This window comes from Moschus berezovskii, chromosome 19, assembly GCF_049115385.1.
Source record: "Moschus berezovskii isolate FMDL1 chromosome 19, NW_MosBer_1.0, whole genome shotgun sequence".
In the NCBI taxonomy this organism is placed as follows: Eukaryota; Metazoa; Chordata; class Mammalia; order Artiodactyla; family Moschidae; genus Moschus; species Moschus berezovskii.
The window spans coordinates 67,427,589-67,453,353 of NC_142478.1; the positions used below are offsets into that span (position 1 = coordinate 67,427,589).

Genomic DNA, 25,765 nt, shown 5'->3' on the forward strand with positions numbered 1-25,765 from the left:
CCTTTAGAATGGACTGGTTGGATCTCCTTGCAGTCCAAGGGACTCTCAAGAGTCTTCTCCAGCACCACAGTTCAAAAGCATCAATTTTTCCTATAGTGACAACTTTACAAGCATTCCATAAAGAATTATCTTTAAGTCCACTGGACAAATCAGTCTACTCCATAGTCACTGGGCAGAGCTGTGTGCAATCGAGGGTTAATTCTATCTGTGCAAAAGTTAGTTCATTTCAAACAGTCCAGTCAATATGAGACTTTTTTTTTTTAAGTTGAAGCATAGTTGATTGACAGTGTTGTGTTCATTTCACCCTTTTTTAGAGTTTCACCCTTTTTTAGAGTCTGTACTTTTAAGCCCACCTTCTCTGGGTTTTATTTTTCCTCCCCCAAGATGTAGCGTCAGAAATCCTTAACTCATAACCAGTTAGGTAACTTCCTGTATCCTCTTCTATAAAATGAGTGTCATATGCCTGCTGGTTCTCCGTAGGAGAGCTGCTTGAAGATCAAATAGGCTGACATCATCCAGAGCTTTGTCAACAGCCGGGCTTATCAGAGGTCTGATTCATTGTTATGATTGTCATCTCAGATGACTATGATGCAGGACTGCCTTTCAAGGGCAGGAACACCTGTGACTCTGAAAGCATTTGGTATGAAAAGGGCATCTGCTAACCTGTTGTGCTACTTCCGAGGATGGTATTATTTTGTTTTGTTTTTGACCTGACGTGGCCTTCCTTCATTGCACCTAACTGTGTTCGTATCGTTCCGAGAGGAGCACAGGTTTTTTTGGGTGTTGTCGTTCACCAGCAAAAACGTGTGTCGTGTACCTGCTGTGTGTAAGGTACTCTTATTGAAGGAAGCAGTTTCCTCTGTGTCTTCTGTAATTGTTAAGTTCAGGGGTTCTTCGCCCTGACTGTGCTTCAGTAGCAGTTTTGGGACTTTTTACAAAAAAAACCGGGTGCTGAGGACTTGTCACAGACCTTCCGAATTAGAACCGGCTGGTATTAGACCTGGACGTGAATGGTTTACAAGTTTTGTAGATTCTTCCCACGTACAGCCAGAAGTGGAAATTAGAAGTGTGGGTATCACATTCTATTGTGGTAAGTCTCTACACCAAGTGTTTCCCTTCTTCAGGGAATTAGGTTTCTAAGTGGCCTGGCACACATCCAGGCTGCCCACATGTGGACCCATCCCTTAAAGGTTGTTGTCGTTACCTGGTCAGCACTCATCTGGGCTGGGCGTACTGTGGTTCTCCTCACTCTGCAAACACTTGGCTGTTTGAATGGCTGAACAGAGCCCTGTATGTGAGTATCAGAACATAAACATAATATCCCAGGCGTTAGAACCCAGAAATATGGATTCCCAGGCCAGTGCATTGTATGTTTTTAAACTTCAACGTGCACTTAGGGTCATCGAGGCAGTGGGTTAAAAATGAGGTTGCCCAGGCTCTCCCCCGGACACTTTCAGGAGCCAGACTGACCTTCTTCATTTGTGAGAAAGAAGAGAATGTCTTCCTGCAGAGCTCGGGGAATAGACAGGGTGGCACATGGTGGGTGCTTGGGCAGTGGCGGTGCTGTTGGTGAGAAGCAGCTTCTTGAGCAGCCTGACTGTGCCCCTCCCCAACCCCCCCCAAGGACCCCCATTCAGTCCAGAAGGACCGGGTGATGTGTCCTGTCCTGTAATGGTGATGGTGGCGCCCCCGGGGCTAACGCCGGGTCTTCTCTTTCTGAGGCTGTTTCCTGTCTCTCTCCGGCGCCTGATGCGTCCATGTGCTGGGAAGAAGGACTGGGGACGGGTCCTCTCCTGACTCCTCAGTGCTGCTGGGCCTGGCCCCAGAGGGGCTGCAAGGTCTCCACTCTGGCTCTCCCTCTGGGACGGGCAGCGGCAAGGGTGTTCCAGGGGTTAGGAAGGTGGGCGTGGTCCAGAGGGACGTGGGTCTCAGCCCGTCTCATAAAGATTATGCTCCTGCGGCTGAAGTTCCCTCAGCCACAGAATAGGAACGAGCGTAGTGTGTGTTTCACTTGATCCTCTTGTGAAGGTTAATTTTACCATTTGGGAGCTGGGAGAACCTTGCAGGTGAGGGCTTCCCAGAAGTCTCTCAGAGCCCTGCCTTCACAGAACACTGCAGAACTCACCGCTCAGACGCACTCTCTTCCCAGCCCTACGGGGTTCCTTTCTCAGGGAGTTCATCCCGTCCTGCCTGGCATCGTATATAGTTAGTTGCATCCTTAACATAAATATTTCTGCCAAAAGAAGCAGTAAAAGCAGAGCTGGCTTCCACCCAGTGGGTTTCAGCATCTCATCCCACACACTCTGGGACACCCACCTGCTCTTCCTCCAAATCCCACCCTGTGTCCCTTGAGAGACACAGGGTCTCAGAGCCCCTCCCCTTCCCTCTACCTGAATGCCATCCCCCCCACCACACACGCACACCCCAGATCTGCCTCCTCGAGGAGCGATTAGCACAACTGAAGGACTTCCAGGACGTATCTGTACTTTCAAAAAACACCCAGTAACCGTGGCAGCTGCCCACGGTCCTGTTGGGCGAATGGATGGTGATTTGAAAGAAACAGAAATCCTTCAGTCTGTCGGTTTGAACAAGAATGGGGTCCTCATGGCTTGGGGCGGGTTTCTGGGCCGCCAGCTGTTTTTCCTCGCAGTTTCTAATGCACACCCTATCGCTTGTTCCCGAGGCCCACAAAAAGCCGTAGGAGTAAAAGTGATTAGAGGAACTTCAGCTGTTTCGCTCCCTCTGAATAGCCCTCTTTCATCAGGATAGGCAGGGACAAGGGCCTTTTTTAAACCCAAATATCAGGGAAGGACGAGGGTTCCAGCAGAGCTGTTTGCCGTCTGGGTGGGAACGCTATCCTTCCTTCCATCAGGACAGGCACTCTGCTGCTTCCCTGGAGGGCTCCGTCCAGCCTCCTGTTCAGACGTCCATCCTTCTCTGGGGAGCAGGGAAGGCAGGGGCTGGGGGCAGTTCAGATCACATGATGTGACCACGGCAGGCGGTCCGGGACCTCTTCTGTGGTGCTGACATCTGCTTCTCCAGCCAGCCACCACCCCCTTCTTCTGCTACTCAGACGTTTCCAGCAAAGCTAGTATGTATCGCCACCGCCGATTTCTGTTTCCCTCCTGCGTCTCTGTTTCTGGGTGACACTGGCTGTTGCTGCTTGGAGGGTGGGGTTTTCTAGAGGACGCTGTCTGTCTGCAGTGCCCCGTACAAATTATGACCCCACGTCATCTCCTAAAACTGGCCTCTGAGACTCCTCTGTATCATGGAGATAAAAAGCAGCAAGGATGAGGGTAGGGAGGGAGGGGGGCTGAACTTGTTCTTAATCCCCTGTTGGGATTTTTCTCATGGTGACCAAGGGAAACATTTCTGTTTTGTTGCCTGCGTCTGACTTCCCGGAGCTTTAGTCTAAAGAGCTGTCTTTCTGGGGACCAGCATTTTTGGGGAAAAGGCTGATTTTGGTGGAATGAGGATGGGTGGTTTGTGGGTGTGTTTTCCTCGTACAGAGAACCTTGAAAAGGAGGCACGTCATCGCAGAAGTGGGGGTGTCTGGAGACTGATGAACCCGGGGACCGTATGGTGTCAGAGCCCTGGCTGCAGGAGACAGTTGCTCACATCAGCCACCCAGCGGGCGAGGGAGGCTCTGAGCCCAGGGTGAGCTCAGAGCAGAAGACGGGAAGCAGGGCCATAAAGAATATCTGTGTCTCATTTTCATAGGTCCCATGACTGCCAGGCTCTCTGGCCTCGGCCCCGGGAGTCATCCAGCGAGGTTTTCTCCTTATGCCCCATCTGCTTACTCTCTGAGCCGCGGGGTCGTCTCCAAGGCTGGGGAGGATGTGCTCTCTGAGCCTCCCCGCCTGCAGCTTCAGATCTCCCCCTGCACAGAGGACAGAGGCGGAGTGTTCCCGGGGAGCCCAGGCACACATCCCCCTGAGTTGACATGTAGCCTCAGGGCTCTTGATTCTGTAACAGCCTCAGAAACACTGAGGAGCAACTGGCCCCGAGAGTGATCACGGGATAAAACCAGCCTATTCTTTTGCGTTGTTCCTCCTCCACCCCCACCCACCCCCCAAGGAGATAGAAGGGACACCAAGGGCAATTTTTGCCCATGATTTCCAAGGCAAAGGTCACCGTCACTGGCTGGCTGTTTCCAGAGGGCTCAGGTTTCTGGTCACTATGGATTTTTTTCCCTTTTTTTTTTTAAACTCATGAACAATAAGAGGTTGTTGATGCCTTGCAAAGTTCCCCCCTCCACCCCCCGCCAGCTGCTTCAGTGAACTGATTGCTGTTTGAAGTTTCATGCATTTTGTTGGAGTCTCTCGGGCAGTGATGAAAGTAGGTAGTAAGTGATCCGTGTCTTACCTAAAACAACATAGTTCGGAAAACACTCAGTTGTAAGATTTTAAGGAAAGGGTGAGTGACAAGTTTCAGGGGTAGAAAAGTGTTGGGCATGTCTCTGCCGTTTGCTCGAACTAGACAGCCTGGGTTGTCTGTCGGCCAATGGATGCTGACGAGCTTTTTGCCTGCTGTGGGTAAGTGAGACTCCCAGGGTGCATCTCGTTTCTTCCATTATTTATGGTCCTAGACTCCTCAGCGCTTGAAACTGGCTCCACAGGTACAGGACTCACAGGGTGAAAAGCGTGACCTGGCAATGTGTGACGGTGGATGACGAAGCGCCGTCCAAGTGTGAACTGTTGCCCATAGGAAAGAGAGAAAGCCAGTTGTCAGTAGCATAAGAGGGGAAGAACTAAAACCTTAACATTTGCTATTTGAGCTGTTGTGATTTTTTAGCGTGCGAGGCAGAAAAACGAACAGATTTCGTTGGCGGTCTTCATAGTATGGAAGATAACTTTTTTTTTCAATTCCAGAAACTGCTGACTTGACACTGGCCACTGCAGTGAGGTTTCTTATCTCCTGGAGTTGTATTTTAGACTTAGCTGAATATTCCAATATGAGAACGTTTAACTACCAACTTTAGCTGTCCATCTATTTCTGCTTCATTGACTATGCCAAAGCCTTTGACTGTGTCGATCGCAATAAACTGTGGAACATTCTGAAAGAGATGGGAATCCCAGACCACCTGACCTGCCTCTTGAGAAACCTGTATGCAGGTCAGGAAGCAACAGTTAGAACTGGACATGGAACAACAGACTGGTTCCAAGTAGGAAAAGGAGTATGTCAAGGCTGTATATTGTCACCTTGCTTATTTAACTTATATGCAGAGTACATCATGAGGAACGCTGGGCTGGAAGAAGCACAGGCCGGAATCAAGATTGCTGGGAGAAATATCAATAACCTCAGATATGCAGATGACACTACCCTTATGGCAGAAAGTGAAGAGGAACTCAAAAGCCTCTTGATGAAAGTGAAAGAGGAGAGTGAAAAGGTTGGCTTGAAGCTCAACATTCAGAAAACAAAGATCATGGCATCTGGTCCCATCACTTCATGGGAAATAGATGGAAAAACAGTGGAAACAGTGTCAGACTTTATTTTTTTGGGCTCCAAAATCACTGCAGATGCTGATTGCAGCCATGAAATTTAAAGACGCTTACTCCTTGGAAGGAAAGTTATGACCAACCTTGATAGTATATTAAAGAGCAGAGACATTACTTTGCCAACCAAGGTCCGTCTAGTCAAGGCAATGGTTTTTCCCGTGGTCATGTATGGATGTGAGAGTTGGACTGTGAAGAAAGCTGATTGCCGAAGAATCGATGCTTTTGAACTGTGGTGTTGGAGAAGACTCTTGAGAGTCCCTTATACTGCAAGGAGATCTAACCAGTCCATTCTAAAGGAGATCAATCCTGGATGTTCATTGGAGGGACTGATGCTAAAGCTGAAACTGCAATACTTTGGCCACCTCATGCGACGAGTTGATTCACTGGAAAAGACTCTGATGCTGGGAAAGGTTGGGGGCGGGAGGAGAAGGGGACGACGGAGAATGAGATGGCTGGATGGCATCACCGACTCTGTGGACATGAGTTTGAGTGTACTCCGGGAGTTGGTGATGGACAGGGAGGCCTGGCGTGCTGTGGTTCATGGGGTCGCGGAGAGTCGGACACGACTGAGCGACTGAACTGAACTGAACTTAGCTGTCCTGGGCAATGATGATTTTGTTGTTTTATGTTACACAAGATGTCCTTGTGTTTCTGTCAAAAATTGATTTGTTTTTGTTTTTAAGTGCTTCTGTTCCTTAGAGATTTTTCTTTCAATCAAATATGTTAATTGGTTGCTCAAGAGAGAATGAATGATATATATAGCTCCCTATAATTTGAACTGCGATCTTTCACAAAATTAATAAAAATGAAATGTTTTTGCATTATGACTTTGAAAGTTAAAATATCATTTACAAAAGTTAATATTTGCTCAATACAGTAAATTTGGAAGATGCTAAGAAGTAGAGGGAAGATAACCTTAGCACTATTAATAATTTTGGTGTGTCTTATGATGGGGAAACAGTGGAAACCGTGTCAGACTTTATTTTTTTGGGCTCCAAAATCACTGCAGATGCTGATTGCAGCCATGAAATTAAAAGGCGCTTACTCCTTGGAAGGAAAGTTTTGACCAGCCTAGATGGCATATTAAAAAGCAGAGACATTACTTTGCCAACCAAGGTCCGTCTAGTCAAGGCTATGGTTTTTCCCGTGGTCATGTATGGATGTGAGAGTTGGACTGTGAAGAAAGCTGATCGTCGAAGAATTGATGCTTTTGAACTGTGGTGCTGGAGAAGACTCTTGAGAGTCCCTTGGACTGCAAGGAGATCCAACCAGTCCATTCTAGAGGAGATCAATCCTGGGTGTTCATTGGAAGGACTGATGCTAAAGCTGAAACTCCAATACTTTGGCCACCTCATGCGACGAGTTGACTCACTGGAAAAGACTCTGATGCTGGGAGCGATTGAGGGTAGGAGGAGACGGGGACGACAGAGAAGGAGATGGCTGGATGGCATCACTGACTCGATGGACATGAGTTTGGGTGAACTCCGGGAGTTGGTGATGGACAGGGAGGCCTTTCGTGTTGTGGTTCATGGGGTCGCAAAGAGTCGGACACGACTGAGCCACTGAACTGAACTGAACTGAACTGAATGTATAGTTTTCAGAGATGATGGTTTTTTCTAAGTAATTGGTGGTAATTAATAGCTAATATAGTCTATCAGTTCATACAGGCTGGATTTCTGCATAAGCTAGAGATTTTCTTGGTAGCCAAGTCATGAAAGTGAAATTTTTTATTGTAATTCTTAAAATCATATGTTGACTGTGGATGTTATTGCCTGTTAAAATAACAAAGACCAGAGATTCCCTCTGCTGAGAAGTTCATGGGGTTAACTTGAGCTTTTAAATGGGAATAGCGGGCATAGCCACCCGTTCTTCTTCAGATGCAAACAGACAGTGAAAGTGTGATTTCGTCTTCCTGATGCTCTGTGAACCGAAGACGCCAGGAAGCAGTGAGGTGGTTAAAAGTTCAGAATGCTGGGGGCCGAGATCAACAGCAAAAGTCTGAAAAATCATAAAAACCATCCTCTGCTCATCAGAGCGTCGGTCTCTGTTTCTAGAAGACATCGTATTACGGTGGGGTCCCTTCACAGTGTCCTGCAGGAAGGCGCTCCGAGTGCCAGAGGAGCCCATGGAGACCCTTGGTGTTGTAGCTGAAGTATCCCCCTTTGTCGCATAAACTCTGCAGCAGCAGGCTTGTGGCAAAGGTTTGAGGGGAGTACTGTGAGAAATTGCCATAGGAGCTATTTCATCCCGTTGGCGTTTTACAGCCACTCTCCAGCTTTTTCTCTGTAGCTTGTCTTTGCCCATTTTCCTCTGTGAATTCCAGCCTAACTGTGCTCTGTTTTGTTTTTTTTTTCCTCTCCCCAGCTTAAGTGAGAGCTTTTTCATGGTGAAAGGAGCAGCCCTCTTCCTACAGCAGGGAAGCAGCCCTCAAGGCCAGCGGAGTCTTCAGCACCCCCACAAGCATGCAGGTGATGGCTCTAAACTGATGCTCTTACCCAGGGGGTTATCTCCGTGTGACTGAGCAGCCCTCCAACACTGGTGTTCAGCACTTGGCTGGCTTTCAAGGCCAGGGAGATAGTGCAGCACAGGTTGGTAATGACAGGTGCAGGTTAGAGGCTCTTTTCTTGAGGCCGTGTGTGTTTCCTGACGGCACTGGGAGCCAGCACCCTTTGACCATGCGTGTGTGTATAAGAAGGTCAGCAGCTTTCTGTTTGGATGTAAAGATTCCCTACTCAGTCTATCAGTTAACTGCAGATTTTAAGTTACAGTGTCCTGGGCTTCTCCTGGTGGCTCAGACAATAAAGAAGTTGCCTGCCATGTAGAAGACCCAGGTTTGATCCCTGATTCGGGAAGATCCCCTGGAGAAGGTAATGGCTGCCCACTCTAGTATTCTTGCCTGGAGAATTCCATGGACAGAGGACCCCGGCGGGCTGAGTTTATGGGGTCGCAAAGAGTCGGACACGACTAAACAGCCAACACTTTGACTTTCTTCACATGCCTTTTTAACAAATACACCAGAGCACCTTATAGCCAGATGTTGTCCCCGTGAAAATTACTGCCTTGAGGTGCTAGATGCCTAGTCTGTCATTGCTCTGAGCATTTGGAAAGCTCTCGTTTGGGGAATTTCTTTACAGACCTTGGGCACGTACTGGGTTGGAAAGTCTTTATTCTTTAATGGTGGGTGGTTCTTTGGAAGTAGACAGAAATTATAAAATGGGATCAAACCAAGTATTCACTGAGGCACAAAAGCAAGGAAATAAGAAATGTCTACAAGGACTTCCCTGGCGGTCCGGTGGTTAAGACTTCGCTTTCCAATGCAGAGGGCGCGGGTTCAGTCCCTGATTGGGGAACTGAGATCCCATGTGCCTCATGACCAAAAAACCAAAACAGAGAAACAGGAGCAATATTGTAAACAGTTCAGTAAAGACTTTAAAAATGGTCTACATCAAAAAAAACACAGAACAACCCTTCAGAAAAAAGAAATGCCCACTAAGTGAAGGACAGGGAAGCCCGACATGCTGCAGTCCACAGGGCTGCGAAGAGCCGGGCTGAGTGACTGAACAGCAACAAAGTCATGAAACTGGTTTTCTTAGGTGGCTTGACCCTGAACCTGAGGCATTTGGGAGTAAAGGATTAGGGACAAGCGGATCTTTGTAGCCAGTGCGGAGCCTCTCCAGGCGCTTCTTGGACGGGCAGCTCACGCCTGAATAGGCGCTGGAAAGACCTCGCCTCTCAGAACAACAGCGAATCAGAGGAGCTGGCAGTTGGGGTCAGTTCTGTTGTCACTTCGGTCATCTTGTTTGTCTAACGTCAAGTCAATCAAACCTCATCTGGGAGCTGAGTCCCTAGGCTAGAATTTCCTGTCTTAGATTTTATAGCAAACCCCAAGGCTCAGTCAATATTGCCACATGCTGATATTTATAATCAAGATTTAGGTCTGTCGTGAGCTAAGTAAACAATCCTTTTGCACAGGGAGGCAGTATGTTTTGTGGAAAGAATATTTGCTCTGGAGCCAGACAGACCTGGCTTTTGATCCCAGTTCTGCAAGCATACAGAACTTTCAGAGTCAATTTCTGAGCCTTGGTCTCCTAATCTTTACAATGGGCATCAAATATCGGTAACTCAGATGAGAAATTTAAAATTGATGCACGTTAACAGGCCTACTTTCTCCTTGGTGCTCTGCCTGCTTAGCTGTAATTATTGCTACAGTGACTGCTGGTACAATAAAACTACAAACAGAACCTTTGCTCCTTAATCTGCTAGTAGTTCTGCCCTGTTAGGAGTGTAAACTGCTCCTCGTGGCTTAACCATAACGCATAAGCAAAGCCAGTGCTCAGTTTTGTACCCTAAGTGTTAAATGTCTCCTTCCTCAAATTGAGCGAATATTTGCATACTGTGTGCAATCTTGGGGAAGTGACTACAAAACCGTCTTTTAAAATCCCTCATTCCAGCTGATTGGTGCATCTCTGGAAGGTAACACAAGGATGGGAAGGGAGCCTGATGTGTTGGCTTTTCTGCCCTGGGGTCAGCGGGGGCCAGTGAGCTCAAAAACGCAGGACTTGCCCACTGGCCGCAGATGCTCAGTACATGACTGTGGGTCAGGCGCACACTGGACTTCACGGCAAGTCCCCCAGACGACCCACAGGCCCCTAAGCAAACGGCATGCCATGCTGAGGACATTACTCCACGTCGAGTAGTTCCGTTCATGTTAGCCAGTCCAGTCAGGCTGAGACTCTTCCTTTCCAGGGCCGACCTATACTTCAGGCTCACATTCTTTGCACTTTTTTTTTTTTTGCAAGTGCTAACCGAACACTTTAACATACAGGGACTATATGAGGCTGCAAGGGCCGGGGTTGGGGTTTCTCTCTGTCAGCAATTCCACGTCTCAGCAGACAGTCCCACTGAAAAGCCTCTGCTGCTGCTGCTGCTGCTAAGTTGCTTCAGTCGTGTCCGACTGTGTGCGATCCCAGAGACAGCAGCCCACAAGGCTCCCCCGTCCCTGGAATTCTCCAGGCAAGAACACTGGAGTGGGTTGCCATTTCCTTCTCCAGTGCATGAAAGTGAAAAGTGAAAGTGAAGACAGTCATATCCAACTCTTAGCGACCCTATGGACTGCAGCCCACCAGGCTCCTCCATCCACGGGATTTTCCAGGCAAGAGTACTGGAGTGGGGTGCCATCGCCTTCTCCGGAAAGGCCTCTATCTGTGTGGAAAGCTTCGTTTTCACTGAGCCACTCATCAGACAAGGGACTGGTGTCCGCCTTCATCTGTGTGCTTCTGTGACTCAGAGTAGGGGGTGGGGGCACCCAGGCCAGCCGGGAACCAGCCATGGTGGTTGTGTGCCATCGTGACGTTGGTGGCACGACAGGTGAGCATGCCGCTGTGTAGAGAAAAGGAGCGAGGATCGTCCCCTCCAAGTCACTCCTCATGGGACATGCCAGCGCAGGGTGTTGTACTCTGTGGGATCCTGGAAGAGAGGAGACAAGGGAGCAGGTTTCCAACAAACTTGACTCCTCTCTGAGGCTGGACGTGCTGTTTGCACATCATTTGTCTCCTTCTCTAAGATTAAAAAGATGCTTTTGGCCAAAGGAACACGCCCAGGGGCTTCCTTGGCGGTCCAGTGGTTGAGACTCTGCACTTCCGCAGTGGGATGCAAGGGGTCTAATCTCTGGTCAGGGAACTAGGATCCCACACACCACATGGCCATAAAAAAGAAAAATTTCTTGAACTAAATAAAAATGAAAATGCAACATGCCAACTTAAAATAATTATATGGGAAAATCAAGTTAAAAAAAAAAGGAACACGTCCAGTGGATTAATCCCTCTGGGTTCTAATCATGATCTGTAGGATCATTTTTTTCCTTAAGATACTTGTTTCTTAGGAGTGTTGCACAACCTGAAATGATTATGGATTTTCTGTGAATTACTCCTTGCACTTTTCTTCTCCATCAGCATCTTTACAGTTGAACCATTTCTTCAGAACGAACCCCATGCGGACATATTTGAAATATACATAAGCTAGGAAAAAAAGCAGCATTGGAAACACCCTCACTACTTTCTAGTTATGAAGCTCAGTTATGGGGTCCCCTGTGTCTGGGACACGCAGCCCTTCTCCTGTGGGTTGGATCCTGCGTGACTGTGAAGGCTCACCACCTCCAAGAGACTCTCTTCCCCTCCCTGTGGCCCAGAGGTAACCCCCAGGGACCCTGCGGCCTTTCAGTGATGTTTGGAGGCTGACCCTGGATTCCTGTCTCGTTTCAATCACCTGGGAAACAAACAGAAAAAGAGTATACGATTTTTAGCAGGAAAAAAAGATGCCATTGCTGTTTACTCAGATTATATCTCTGGGTACCCAGCACATACCTTCTCTCTGTGCAGTGACTTAAAACATTTTCGCTCCTGGTTATAGAAGTCATCTCTTTCACCCTCTTTTAAGGAAAGTGGTATGTGTGTGTTAGTCGCTTAGTCATGTCCAGCTCTTTGAGACCCCGTGGACTATAGTACCATCAGACTCTCTCTGTCCATGGAATTCTCCAGGCAAGAATATTGGAATGCATTCTCTTCTCCCAGGGATCTTCCTGATCCAGGAATCAAACCCACATCTCCTGCACTGAAGGCAGATTTTTTAAGTGGAAAATAACCCCAAGTCCTTTTTCTTTCAGACCAACCCTCAGCAAATCCCTCTCTTCAGCTGTGTCTATAGTTTCTGCTGCCCCCACCCCTGCAAGGTCATATTTGCTTGAATTTAATAACGTTTCTTCTCTAAGCTTGTCTGTATTTTTCGGATTTTGTATGTAATAATAATAATAATAAAAGCTACACATATTGCAATTAGTTGAGAAAGCAAAAGCAACTTTAAAAAACCTGGCAGTGAACTCTCTCACCCGTACTTATTGCAGTATTCAGGAGTGGACTAAGGGAAGTCCAGGTCTTCCAGACCCTTAAAAACCAGCCTTTCTTGGGTGTCTGCCTAGAAAGTAGGTGGGTGACCTGTTTTAAACTTTCTCCATTCGTCCAACAGGGGACCTGCCTCAACATCTTCAAGTTATGATCAACCTTCTGCGTTGTGAAGATAGAATCAAGCTGGTAAGAAGAGACGAGAGTGGCAAGTTTTCATTTTTAATTGTGACATTTGGTAGGCACTTATTGGCGAGCAGGGAGTTGGAATGGAGGTTGGGGAATGAGGGGGTGGGGGGGTTGACTCTCTTACATTATAGCAAATTCTCCCAAGCTGTTCACAAAGGCCAAATCCCCATCTGCTCCTCTGTCCCCCAGAAGGTACTGAAAAGGGAGGATAAGGTCCCTGGGTCAGTCTTTGCTGAGCCAAAATCTTCTTTTTCTGGGTTTTATTTGTTCACCCATATTTAACAAAGTTTTAGGGTCTCCTCTAAGCCAGGCGCTGTCCCTCATGCTGGGGATATAAACCAGATGTAAGACTTTCATCTTAATTCCGAAACTCTCAGGGGAAAGATAAAAACAAAAGTCTCCAGTCTTGGGCTGCTGGAGGAAGGGGTGGGCGCCTGGAAAGCCCAGCCAGCGAGAGCATGTCCGTCCACCTAGGCTGTGCGCTTGGAGAGTGCCTGGGCAGAGCGGGTCCGCTACATGGTGGTGGTGGACAGCAGCGGGCGCCAGGACACGGAGGAGAGTATCCTGCTGGGAGTCGACTTTTCCAGTAAGGAGAGGTGAGTCTGCTCTGCACGGTGGCTCCCTTCTGCGGCAGGGCCAGGAGTTGCTGCTGGGAAAAGGTTTCCGGAGTCCCACACCCATGGTGGGGACAGCAGATGACAAGGTGGTCAGGCCTTGGGGACCGTGGAGTCCCTCGTTTTAGCTCTGGTGTGCTGTGCCGGTCCAGTCTCTGCTCTCAGAGAGCTTAGGGTCTACACTCTGCTTAGAGATTTAACCCTGGGTCCCAGGGGTGCCCTACAAGAGGGCGCCTTAGCCAGGAGGGCTTCCTGGAGGAGGTGACAGCTGTGGTGAACACCCCAGGGCAAGCAGGAGCCGGACGAGGAAGGCGCATTCCAGGCCGACCATCCCATATGGAAGTATGTGATCGATGGGCATTATATCAAAGGCCTGATTCAGTATTAATATCCCGTGGATTCCCAAGTACTTGTTGATGGGTCCTGGATCAGAGGCTTGAAGAGAGGTTGGGAATTTCCCAATAACTGGAGGCCAAGTTTCTAATAGTTATATCATAGATCTTATTATGTGTGTGAAATGGAGGTGAACGACTCTCCTTACGTTTCGGAGAAGTTAATGCAAGTGAGATCATTGCAGAACCTGAATTTGTTAAAACTGGATTAGAGTAGACTCCCTTTATTCCTCATTAATCTGCTCTTCCTTAAGCAAGCCATGCATTTGCATTCTCTTGAGTATGAGGCAATAGGCTGGGCCTGGGCACACAGGGCAGCAACAGTATCCACGGTTCTCGGCCTCAAGGAGCCTGTAAGCTCAGCAGGGAGAGAGCCATCACCAGAAGTCAGGGTGATGTACCCAGAAATGGAAAGGTGTGGGATGGTCATGGGAACCCAGGAGAGGCACGGGCTTGGCAGGGTTCCTTCAGGAACAGGCGATGGCTAAGCCCAGTCTTAGAGGATGAGTGGGCTTATCAGGTGAGTCCGGGGTTGGGGCAGGTCAGAGGGTGTGTTGGAAGAGCATTTCAAGCAGAATTGATAGCAGAAATCCAAAGCCGCAGAGGCAGTGGTTGGCGCGTGGAGACCATGCTGTCTCGTCCTGTTCTTGCGAGGGGGCTGCCGTTAGTCCCTCCCTTGCGACCAAGACTCCATTTCTTGTTACAAGTAAATGAAATAAAAGGAAGACAGATACGGAAGCGGAGGGTTTGAAAAGATCCCCCACAGCTGCTGATACTCAGAGGATGAGTGGGTTTCACGAACCCAAGGACTGCCTGTGTGCATGGTTTTGTGTGCATAGCCGTAGTCCCTTGGAGGCTGTCAGCCCATAGCAGAGATGTCCGTGTAGGGTCCCCGGAGGTGGTCTGAGCTGGCCCTGGAAGTGACGGCTGTTTCTCACAAGCCGATTCTTTTTCACATGCCTGAAGAATTTTCGTAGTGATCCGAGGAGGCCCTCTGATAAAGCCTTTTATTTCCATCTATGTTTCACAGCAATGCCAGACTCTGAAGTGGTCAGGTATCGTTTCGCTGTTAGGATGGGCAAAAAAAAAGCAGATTAAGCTTGTTTTTAAAACACCAACTGCACAGCAGGTACAGAAACAGAGTTTCAGAAGTGAACTCCAGTCCTGGTGTTGGCACCTTCCCCACCCCTGCCACCCCAGGACAGGAGACTGAGGGTAGCTGCCACGATTTGCCTGTGTCCCCCAGACTGTGTGTGGCCTCGTGCCAGGCGTGTGCCTGCCATTGTCGGCTTCGCCCCTGCTGCTCTGCGGGCGTGTGGTCCACTGGTTGCTCCTGGCCCCCGAGAGCTGCATCTGGGACCTAGCATTTATGGAGTCATGGTCCCCCGTGGCTGTCTCTAAGCTGGGGTTTCTGGCCGTCCCAGGCCCGCATCTTCTGGAATTTAGTGCTGATCTGTCCCTGCAGGCCCAGGGCAGGTGGTGGTTCCCCGAGTGAGCCGGACCAGCTGGGTGGAGACGCAGCGAGGGAAGGCCTCGTGCAGGAGGGTGGACCTTAACTCTGGGTGTCTCCTCTTCCCTCCTGTGTAGTAAAAGCTGTACCATCGGGATGGTTCTCCGACTGTGGAGCGACACAAAAATCCACCTCGATGGAGATGGGTAAGGAGATCTCTTTAAAAAGGCATCTTTCACCGTAGGCTTTGAAACAGGAGTCAGTTTTTACATCGGTGGGTAATCATGAACAGAATCTCATGTGTGACATTGCCCTCCCGTGAGGCACACAAGTCAGGGTCCATTTGGAACATCATACAAGGGAGTTTGGGCTTTCCTGATGGCTCATTGGCAAAGAATCCACCTGCCGGTGCAGGGCACATGGGTTCAATCCCTGGGTCAGGAAGATCCCCTGGAGGAGGAAATGGCAACCCACCCTAGTATTCTTGCCTGGGAAATCCCATGGACAGAGGAACCTGGCAGGCATAGTCCATTTGGTCAGAAAGAGTCAGGCACAACTGAGCACGCACAGGTGCTCCCTCTGATGAGAAGGGAGTTTGGGTCATGAGGTACCAGCAGAAACATTCTACTTTTGGGGAGATCGTCTGCTGTATGAAGTGCAAAAACAGTATTAAACGGACGTTCACTCATTTGCCTTGAGTTGTTAAATGAACACTCGCCATGTGCCCTCCCGGGGACTGGTCCCTGCAAGCGCACGGGTGAATATGGTGTGGCTGGAGTTCTAGGTCTCTGAGGGCTGAGGGAAGACACACAGCCAACAGGTGCAGCGGCGTTTCAGGTGCCCGTTGGGGGCGCTGAAGGGGAGGAATCATCCCAGTGGGCCCAGGCAGGTAGACCAGGGCCAGAGGGCCGTCCAGATCCTAGAGCGGCAGCGGGGTCGGGGGGACCTCAGGTACGGCCACGAGTGGGAAGAAGCAGGAGAGGAAATGATCTCCACCTGAGACTCCAGCAAGAAAAGTTTATGTGGCTAAAACTGGGAGGGAAAAATGAAAATTAGAATTACTGAAGACATGGGCTTACGATTACTTTTCTAATTTTTAAAAATTTTTATTTGTTTACTTTTTAAAAAATTTTGGCCCTGCCGTGCAGCTTGCAAGATCTTAGTTCCTCAACCAGGGATCGAACCTGTGCCCCCTGCAATGAAAGCAAGGAGTCTTAGCCATTGAACCTCCAGGGAATTGCCATATATATTTCCCTTTTAAACTTTTATCTTTCATTAGTGTGTTTCTTACGCAACTCTAAAAAACATAGATGGGTACTTCCCTGATGGTCCAGTGGCTGTGACTCCAAGCTCCCAGTGCAGAGAGCCCCTGGTTTGATCCCTGGTCAGAGAACTAGATCCCACATGCCCGCAACTAAGACCCTAATGAAAAAAAACCTAGGTAGCGCGTGTGGGGCCAGAAGTGGGGGAGCGGGGTGGGCAAGTGAAGCGGGGGTGTCCGGTGCTGGGGTTGCCCTTTGCTGGGTTTTCAGTTTTTGGCTGACTTTGCATTGCTGGGTTAAAAGCCAGTCTTCCGGATCTGAGAACCTGTCTCTCTCTCTTTTTTTTTTTTTGCTTTTGCCCTTGTCTCTGTGGCCTGTGGTCCCTCCTCAGATAGTGTGAGACAGACTTGCCCTCAGGGTGTCCCCCCTACCTGGCAGTGATGTGGTTGGGGGCCCCGCCTTCTCACCGCACCGTCTTTTGTTTTTCATTCCCAGTGGATTCAGCATCAGCACCGCTGGGAGGATGCACGTCTTCAAGCCTGTGTCTGTCCAGGCCATGTGGTAAGTGTGGTTTCAGGGACTTTTAACACCTTACAAATATTTTCCTAGCTGACAGCACGAATTAAAAAAACCCATCTCCTCAGAAGCACATTTCAGTTCAGTTCAGTTCAGTCGCTCAGTCGTGTCCGACTCTCCGCGACCCCATGAATCACAGCACACCAGGCCTCCCTGTCCATCAGCAACTCCCGGAGTTCACTCAAACTCATGTCCACAGAGTCGGTGATGCCATCCAGCCATCTCATTCTCCGTCGTCCCCTTCTCCTCCCACCCCCAACCTTTCCCAGCATCAGAGTCTTTTCCAGTGAGTCAACTCGTCGCATGAGGTGGCCAAAGTATTGCAGTTTCAGTATACTTTCCTTGAGAACCCCATGAACAGTAAAAAAGGGCAAAATGATAGGATACTGAATAAGGAATTCCCCAGGTCGGTAGGGGCCCAGTATGCTACTGGAGCTCAGTGGAGAAGTAACTCTAGAAGGAATAAAGGGATGGAGCAAAAGCAAAACCAATACCCAGCTGTGGATGTGACCAGTGATAGAAGCAAGGTCCGGTGCTGTAAAGAGCAATATTGCATAGGAACTTGGAATGTTAGGTCCATGAATCAAGGCAAATTGGAAGTGGTCAAACGGGAGATGGCAAGAGTGAACGTCGACATTCTAGGAATCAGTGAATTAAAATGGACTGGAATGGGTGAATTTAACTCGGATGACCATTATATCTACTACTGTGGGCAGGAAACCCTTAGAAGAAATGGAGTAGCCATCATGGTCAACAAAAGAGTCCGAAATGCTGTACTTGGATGCAATCTTAAAAATGACAGAATGATTTCTGTTCGTTTCCAAGGCAAACCATTCAATATTACAGTAATCCAGGCCTATGCCCCAACCAGTAATGCTGAAGAAGCCGAAGTTAATCGGTTCTATGAAGACCTACAAGACCTTTTAGAACGAACACCCAAAAAAGATGTCCTTTTCATTATAGGGGACTGGAATGCAAAAGTAGGAAGTCAAGAAACACCTGGAGTAACTGGCAAATTTGGCCTTGGAGCACGGAATGAAGCAGGGCAAAGGCTAATAGAGTTTTGTCAAGAGAATGCACTGGTCATAGCAAACACCCTCTTCCAACAACACAAGAGAAGACTCTACACATGGACATCACCAGATGGTCAACACCGAAATCAGATTGATTATATTCTTTGCAACCAAAGATGGAGAAGCTGTATACAGTTAGCGAAAACAAGACCAGGAGCTGACTGTGGCTCAGATCACGAACTCCTTATTGCCAAATTCAGACTTAAATTGAAGAAAGTAGGGAAAACCACTCGACCATTCAGATATGACCTCAATCAAATCCCTTATGATTATGCAGTGGAAGTGAGAAATAGATTTAAGGGACTAGATCTGATTGATAGAGTGCCTGATGAACTCTGGACGGAGGTTCGTGACATTGTACAGGAGACAGGGACCAAGACCATCCCCATGGAAAAGAAATGCAGAAGAGCGAAATGGCTGTCTGAGGAGGCCTTACAAATAGCTGTGAAAAGAAGAGAGGCGAAAAGCAAAGGAGAAAAGGAAAGATATAAGCATCTGAATAGCAAGGAGAGATAAGAAAGACTTCCTCAGTGATCAATGCAAAGAAATAGAGGAAAACAACAGAATAGGAAAAACAAGAGACCTCTTCAAGAAAATTAGAGATTCCAAGGGAACATTTCATGCAAAGATGGGCTCGATAAAGGACAGAAGCACATTTAGGTATGTTTATTTTATGTGTGTGGCAAAATACATGTAACATAAAATTTACCATTTTAAGCATTTTTTTTTTTGCCACTCTGTGCAGTATGTGGGATCTCAGTTCCCCAACTGGGGCGTCAAACCCACACCCTTTGCATTGGGAGCTCGGAGTTGTAACCACTGGACTGCCAGGGAAGTCCCTTAAGCGTTTTTTAAGGTTGCAGTTCAGTGACATTAAGTCCATTTACAGTGGTGTACACCCATCGTCACTGTCCATTTCCAGAACTTTTTCATCACTTGAAACAGCAGCTCTGCATTTATTAAATGTTAATTCCCCATTGCCCCCTCTCCTGGCCCTGGTAGCCTCTAATTTTTGCTCTCTCTATGACTTTGCCTGTTCGGGGTCCTTCATGTAAGTGGGATCATACAGCATCCGTTCTTTTGTGTCTGGCTTCTTGCCCCTAGCATGATGCTTTCAGGGTTCATCCATGTTGCAATACTTCATTCCTTTTTAAGGCTGAACAGTAAGTTTATTATTTGGATATACTGCTTTTGTTTATCTGTTCGTCTCTTGATGGATATTTGGGTTCCTTCCTCCTTTTGGCGGCTATGAATAGAGCTGCTGTGACCTCTGGCGGACCAAGTATCTGCTGAATCCCTGCTTTCAGTTCTTTGGGGAATGTACCTAGGAATGGAATTTCTAGATGATGTGGTAATTCTGTGTCCAGTCTTTTGAGGGACGCCCCCGATACACTGTCTTACACTGTAGCCATTCATTCTCTGATAATTTTTTCATCCAAGGCCTCGTTGGTCCACCCTTCAGTGATACCTGATTCACCCCATTCGGTGAGAAACATTCAGCCGATATTTTTGTAAAATGAAGTAGGAAAAGGATAAGTAAATTGGCTGCTAACATATGCGTCTGCAGTTTCGTTTCTTCTGCCTCACTCTGCCTTCCCAAATCTCGTCTGCAGTTCTCATATTAAAATTAGTTTCTAGAACTCATTTCCCTAGGAAATCTGAGCATCTAAATTATTCTGACATTGGTGGGAGGGAGCTGAAAATTAACCGACTGAGGGCAGGACCAGACCTCTGTGCCACGTGTTGAGGAAACTTTCCTTCCAACTGCTCAGCTAAACTGGGGTCCCTGCCTTCAGGGTAACCGCAGCCTCAGCAGTGAATCCGTCCTTGGGAGCCCACCTGCGGATGGAATGTGACCTGGGAGCCTGCCTGACTGGGCGAGTTAGGAAGCTTTGTTGTTCCCTCCTTGGAGCTGATGGCGGGTGCTATCTCGGCCCTCAGGGTTGCTGCCCCGTGTCCTGGAGGCCCGCAGAGGTGCCTGGCGGCCGTGCGGCCCCCTTGTGTCTCCTCTCTGTGACCCTCTCCCTCTCCCCTGGCCCCAGGTCTGCCCTGCAGGTCCTGCACAAGGCCTGCGAGGTGGCGCGGCGGCACAATTACTTCCCGGGGGGCGTGGCACTGCTCTGGGCCTCCTACTACGAGAGCTGCATCGGCTCCGAGCAGAGCTGCATCAATGAGTGGAATGCCATGCAGGACCTCGAGTCCACGCGGCCCGACTCCCCCGCCCTGTTCGCAGACAAGTGAGTACCCCGGCCCCCGGCCCACGCAGCGTCCCAGCCCCGTCATGTCCCAGAACCAGCACCGCAGCAGGAGTTCCTGACCTGCAGCCCCGGGGTTGTCTTTGGCTGGTGGAGGATCTGTGACTTCCACGCCCTCTTTGGAGATTATAGACGAATTCAGGTGTGAGTGCATTTCCGGGCGGCGGCTCCATAACTGTTCATCAGCCTCGTCGTGACCGTGCTGCAGCCCCTCTTCCCCAGGGCCGCAGATGGGGTTTGCAGAGCTTCTTCCTCTGCTTATAAGAGTGAATAAGTTTATAAGGTGACTGTAACGTCTGGTTCCTTGGGTCCCGAAATACAACTGTGTGAAAGCAGGCCCGGGGCTGCCACTCAGAGGCCGCAGAGGTGCCCCGCGTGCCCTGAGGTCACACTCAGTCAGCTCTGGTCCCAGAAGGAGGGAGGCACTCGCCCCTTTTCTCCTGGTAAGGTACTCGTCCTGAGTGTCCTGCTCCTCAGGGACATCACATGTAGGAGGGCTGTAGGTGGAGGGGAGCCCTGCAGATGTGGGGAGGACCAGAAGCCACATGTAGGAGGCCTCCAAGAAATTACAAGAGCATTGGCGAGAATGTGTGCCTTCGAGTATAATGAAGGCGCGTCATGTGTGAGAAGGATGGTCCTGGTCAGTCCGTGTGGCCCCAGGATCAGGATCAGGCTCGCAAATGTTGGTTCTATTTAAATGCGTAAGGAGGTAACAGGAGCCGGATGCAGCTGGGCCACGGGCTGCCTGAGGGCCCCGGGGGTTCCAGCCTCCAGCCCTGAGAGTCTGGGGCTCTGCAGACCCGCACGAGGAGTGAGCGTGCCTCGCCACCACCGTTTGCGTCCTCGGGGGATGTCCCTGCCTCCTCCCCTTCTCACTGAGAACGTGTCTGAGCCGTGCTCTGTGCTGCCCAGGCGCAGCTGGGGTTTCTGTGAATGCCGACCGCAGGCCTCTTCAGTTCTGCACGTCCCTAACATGACTTCTCCCCAGGCCGACCGAAGGGGAGAGGACGGAGCGTCTCATCAAAGCCAAACTCCGGAGCATCATGATGAGTCAAGACCTGGAGAACGTGACGTCCAAAGAAGTAAGAGCACGTCCCTGCTGGGCGGGCTGAGGTCGTGGGCATCCCTGCTTCCAGTTGGGTAGAGCTGAGAGGTTGAAGCTGCCATTGTAAAAAAGTCACATACAATCTGTTTACGAATTAACGTGTGTAAAAAAAATCCTTCCAAAGCCAGATGAAACCGCCCTTTAATGTTTTTTTGGATCACTTGTTTTCTTCTTTCTGTTGCTTTTGTCCGTGGAATGCTGTGAATTATAGTAACAGCTGAATTCAGTAGCAGGTTGATGGTGTACAAAATAGTCTTTTTATGAAGTAATGCATAATGAAGCACATCATGGTATCTTCCAAAGCGAGATGAAACTGATCTTATGTCTTCACGGTGATACATTTGAGCATTGGAAAAACATTAAGTGCTTTCAGCTCAGCAGAAAAGATCCCAGGGAATCAGATTCCTTCTTTGAAATAATAAACGTCCCCCAGGCAGAGTCACTTTGAGGCCGAGTAGCCTGTATTCCTGCCACCCACGTGTGTGTTCCCTACGTCTAAATACATGTGTGATGACTCTTAAAAAAAGCCCCCAAATACTTTTCTTGAAAACAGCCACAGTTGGGCTTCTCAGGATGCTCAGAGGTAAAGAATCCACCTGCCAAATGCAGGAAACACGGGTTCGATCCCTGGGCCAGGAAGATCCCCCAGAGGAGGAAATGGCAACCCACTCCGTATTCTTGCGTGGGAAATCCCGTGGACAGAGGAGCCTGGGGGGCTACAGTTCAAGGGGTTGCAAAGAGTCAGACATGACTAAGAGACTGAAAAACAGCAACATCATAGTTCATGTTGTGACTTGACTTCTTTGAAGGAACTGGTTTGTTGTGGGGTTTTTTGTTTTTTTTTAAACCCTCCTAATATTTTCCACTCTGCAGATTCGTAATGAATTAGAGAAACAGATGAACTGTAACCTGAAAGAATTCAAGGAATTCATAGACAACGAGATGCTTCTTATCTTGGGACAGATGGACAAGCCGTCTCTCATCTTCGACCATCTTTATCTCGTAAGAGGCACAGCGCCCAGTGGGGCCTGGCTCAGGGCAGGGGATGTAAAATCAGACCGGGATTTGTTTACCGTTTGCAGCAAGTCGTGAGGGGGGAGAAACTTGAGTTCCTGAAGCCTGCATCCTGACTTTTACGGGAACTCCCCTCTTGACCCTTTTCTCTGGCCTGCAGCCTACTGGTTTGCTTACCGAGCCAGACGTTGGAGCCGAGGCTCCCAGCTGAGCTGTGGGGAGTTGTCTGAAAAGCTCTCTGGCGTCGGCGGCTGGCTGACCTTTTCAGATGCACACCACCTTCCTGCCTTCCTCGGTCACTACCAGAAACCCCCTCCAAATGGTCTGTGGGTTGAAAAAAAAAGCCCAGTTACCAAAGGGAACACACATACCGAACCCCAAAAGGGCCTAGGCGACCCGAGATGTGAGAAAAGGTGGAGGAGGCAGCGTTCCCCCGCCCTCCCCGCTGGTGCACACGGCTGCCCCCGGCCCTGTTCCCAGAGCCCCTGGAGGGTGCAGACCCTGCCGACACACGGCCATCACTCCCTCCCCGCCATCTCTCGCTCAGATTTTCATAAAGCTGTCACTCTGCATAGAAGGCAACTGGCACGTTTTCAAAGTCAGGGGGACTGCAGAGGAAGGCACGTTCCTACAGTGAGGGGTCCGCTGGGCATGATGGAGACTGGAAACCACCCCCCCGGCCCACCCCCACCAACCGCAAGCAGGTTCCCATTCCAGAGCCTGACCAGCTAGACATCTGGGAGCAATCCTTTTGGCCTCACTTTTCCTTCATCCTTTACCTTAGGGCAGGAGGGCCTCCCCAGGCGGCTCAGTGGTGATTCAGGAGATGAGGGCTTGATCCCTGAGTCGGGAAGATCCCCTGGAGGAGGAAATGGCAACCCACTCTGGTATTCTTGCCTGGGAAATCCTAAGAACAGAGGAGCCTGGCAGGCTATAGTCCATGGGGTCGCAGAGAGTCACAGAGTCACTCTCGGTGACTGAGCAAGCACCCATATAGCTCAGCGGACCTTTACGAAGCTTAAGTCAGTGTGTGTTTAAAGCACCGAGTGGAGTTTCTGGAGGCACTCGTAAATGATACCCATGGTCTGAGCAGAAATCACTTCCTTGAGAAAGTTGAGAGAGCATATTGGCTGCTGAAGGCGTGACCGACTGTTTTCTGCCTGTAGGAAGTAACCAGTAGTTCCCCAAATGTGTATGTCGTGATATATACTTAATGGAGTAAATATATGTTTAACATGTTTTTACATATTGGTCTATAACACCGATCTACAAATGTTTAATGTAGAATGTATGTAAACTGGTTATAAGTGTGTGGATTTGAAGCCCGAATCTTGAAAGCAGCCCTGTCTCTACTCTTCTCCCTGCGAAGTGGATTATCTTCCCTGGTGGACACACAGCCAGCGACCCCTCGGCAGGCCTCTCCACTAGGTGGTGATCATGGCAAGGGGATACTGACAGCCCTAGCGGAGCTCTCGTTATTTTTTTCGGTGTGGCTCGGTGCTTTATGTCACTTTTTCCATGAGAGATACCAAAGGAATTTTTATATTTGAGCCTCTCCCTCCAGTATGAAAAATCCAACTAGTTGCCCGCACACTGCCAGCTCCACTGGGGCCATTGCCTCCAGAGGGGTCAGCCCTCTCGGGAAGGGAAGTTTGTAGGGAGACCACGAGGGTGCTGCTGCTCTTGTGACTCTGTGTCCATCACATTTCCTAAGAGCAAAGTGGTGTTTTTATCTTCGGGGTTTTTTGTGGTTTTTTTTCCCTTTTGTATTCTTTGCCTGCTTGGAAATGGAGGGTTTGTTTTTTAAAAAAAACCATTTTTAAAATATGAAGTTAGAACATGTGTGACTTTCCTGACGGTCCAGGGAAGTCTGAGCTCCCAATGCAGGGACCTTGGGTTCAGTCCCAGGTTATGGAGCTAAGATCCATATGCTGCACAGAGTGGCTGGAAAAAAAACAAAAACATGATATAGATGGTTAGGAAATATAAAGGGCTTCCCTAATGGCTCAGCAGTAAAAAATCCACCTGCAGTGCAGGGAATGTGGGTTTGGTCCCTGGGTTGGGAAGAGCCCCTGGAGGAGGAAGTGGCCATCTACTCCAGTATTCTTGCATGGGAAATCCCATGGACAGAGGAGCCTGTCAGGTACAGTCCATGGGGTCTCAGAGAGTCGGACATGACTGAGTGACTGAATCACCACCAGGAAATACAAGTCTAAGGAGGAGAAAGCATTCTCAATTTCACTAATCTAGAGGCAGTCTCTGTTAATCCTCTGGAATGTTTATTTTTCTGTCTTCTGGGTTTTTATTTTTTAATGCATTTATAACTTCTTAAAAAAGAAAGAGAAAAAAAAGGAAGGGAACCATACTAGTTGATTCTGTAGTTTTGTATCCTGCTTTAGAAACCCTTTTTCACTGTGTGGCATTTCCCTGTGTCATTAAATACCCTGCAAAAGTAGAATTTAGTTCAGCGGCTCCATCACAGTGGCCCATCATCATTTGTGTTACTGATTTCTTGTTGAGCCCGTGGGTGGTTTCCGCTGATCGGTTATTATAAATAACCGTAAATATCCCTGCACATATATTCCTGTATGAATCCTGGGTGTTTCCTCGGGGTAGCCTTTTGTAAGTGTAATTTCTAGGTCAGAGGGTGGGAACTTTTTTAACATTGCCAAATACTTCGCAGAAAAGGTAAACCCATTCCTGCCTGCAGTGAGTGGCGTGTAGAAGTGCCCTCTCCCACCTGGGAGGTCAGAGGTCACTGCTTCTGGTGCCCAGGACCTTGCCGGAGACCTAGGAAAAGGAGTGGTGAGAGGGAGGGGGCAGGGTTTCCTCGGCCTCCCCTCCTCCCCGACGATGCCTCTAGTTTTCTGGGAATCTATCTTCCTTGATACTGGCCTCTTTCAGTCGGCTTCCTCTTAGGCCAGGGGCTGTCAAGATTCCGCATCACCATCAGGGCTGGCGCATACCGCGCATCCCGCAGGCAGCCCTGAGCTGATGTGCAACACTCATGGGGGTCTGTGTGATCTGTCCCCCAGGGCTCTGAATGGAATGCATCCAACCTGGAGGAACTGCAGGGCTCAGGGTGAGTCTGCTCCCCTTGTCTTCCCTCATCCTTCCAGGCAGCTTAGAAACCCTCAGCTCAGCCATCCCGTCGAGGACCAGCCCTGGTGCTGCCCACCCGCCCACCTGGAATTGCCCACACCCCAGTCTCCAATGCGGCCGCTGACTTGGTTGATTGGCATAGCTAAACCAGATGTGCTTCAAAATGCCACCTCCTTGAATGATTTAGGGGCTTTAGATGTTACTGGGGTTTGGAAATGTGGGTGTCAGGGAGAACGATTCTAAGCCACCCTCGAACTGTCCAGGGCATCCTGGGTGCTGGGAGGGCCACGAGCCGCCTCCTACTGCCCCTCCGCCCAGCAGGGGTGCCGAGTGTCTCGG

The 25,765-nt window shown here is 49.2% G+C and overlaps 1 protein-coding gene across 1 annotated transcript in view; it reads left to right on the forward strand.

The window, feature by feature from the left end:
- Positions 1-25,765, forward strand: part of SSH1 (slingshot protein phosphatase 1) — a 60,105-nt gene that overhangs the window by 20,447 nt on the left and 13,893 nt on the right. Inside the window, exons 3-11 of the mRNA XM_055404463.2 lie at positions 7,863-7,966; positions 12,519-12,583; positions 13,058-13,179; positions 15,177-15,245; positions 16,797-16,862; positions 19,993-20,187; positions 21,194-21,287; positions 22,184-22,312; positions 25,360-25,406. Coding sequence (XP_055260438.2) covers positions 7,863-7,966; positions 12,519-12,583; positions 13,058-13,179; positions 15,177-15,245; positions 16,797-16,862; positions 19,993-20,187; positions 21,194-21,287; positions 22,184-22,312; positions 25,360-25,406 — 891 coding nt within the window. The remainder of the gene's footprint in view (positions 1-7,862; positions 7,967-12,518; positions 12,584-13,057; positions 13,180-15,176; positions 15,246-16,796; positions 16,863-19,992; positions 20,188-21,193; positions 21,288-22,183; positions 22,313-25,359; positions 25,407-25,765) is intronic.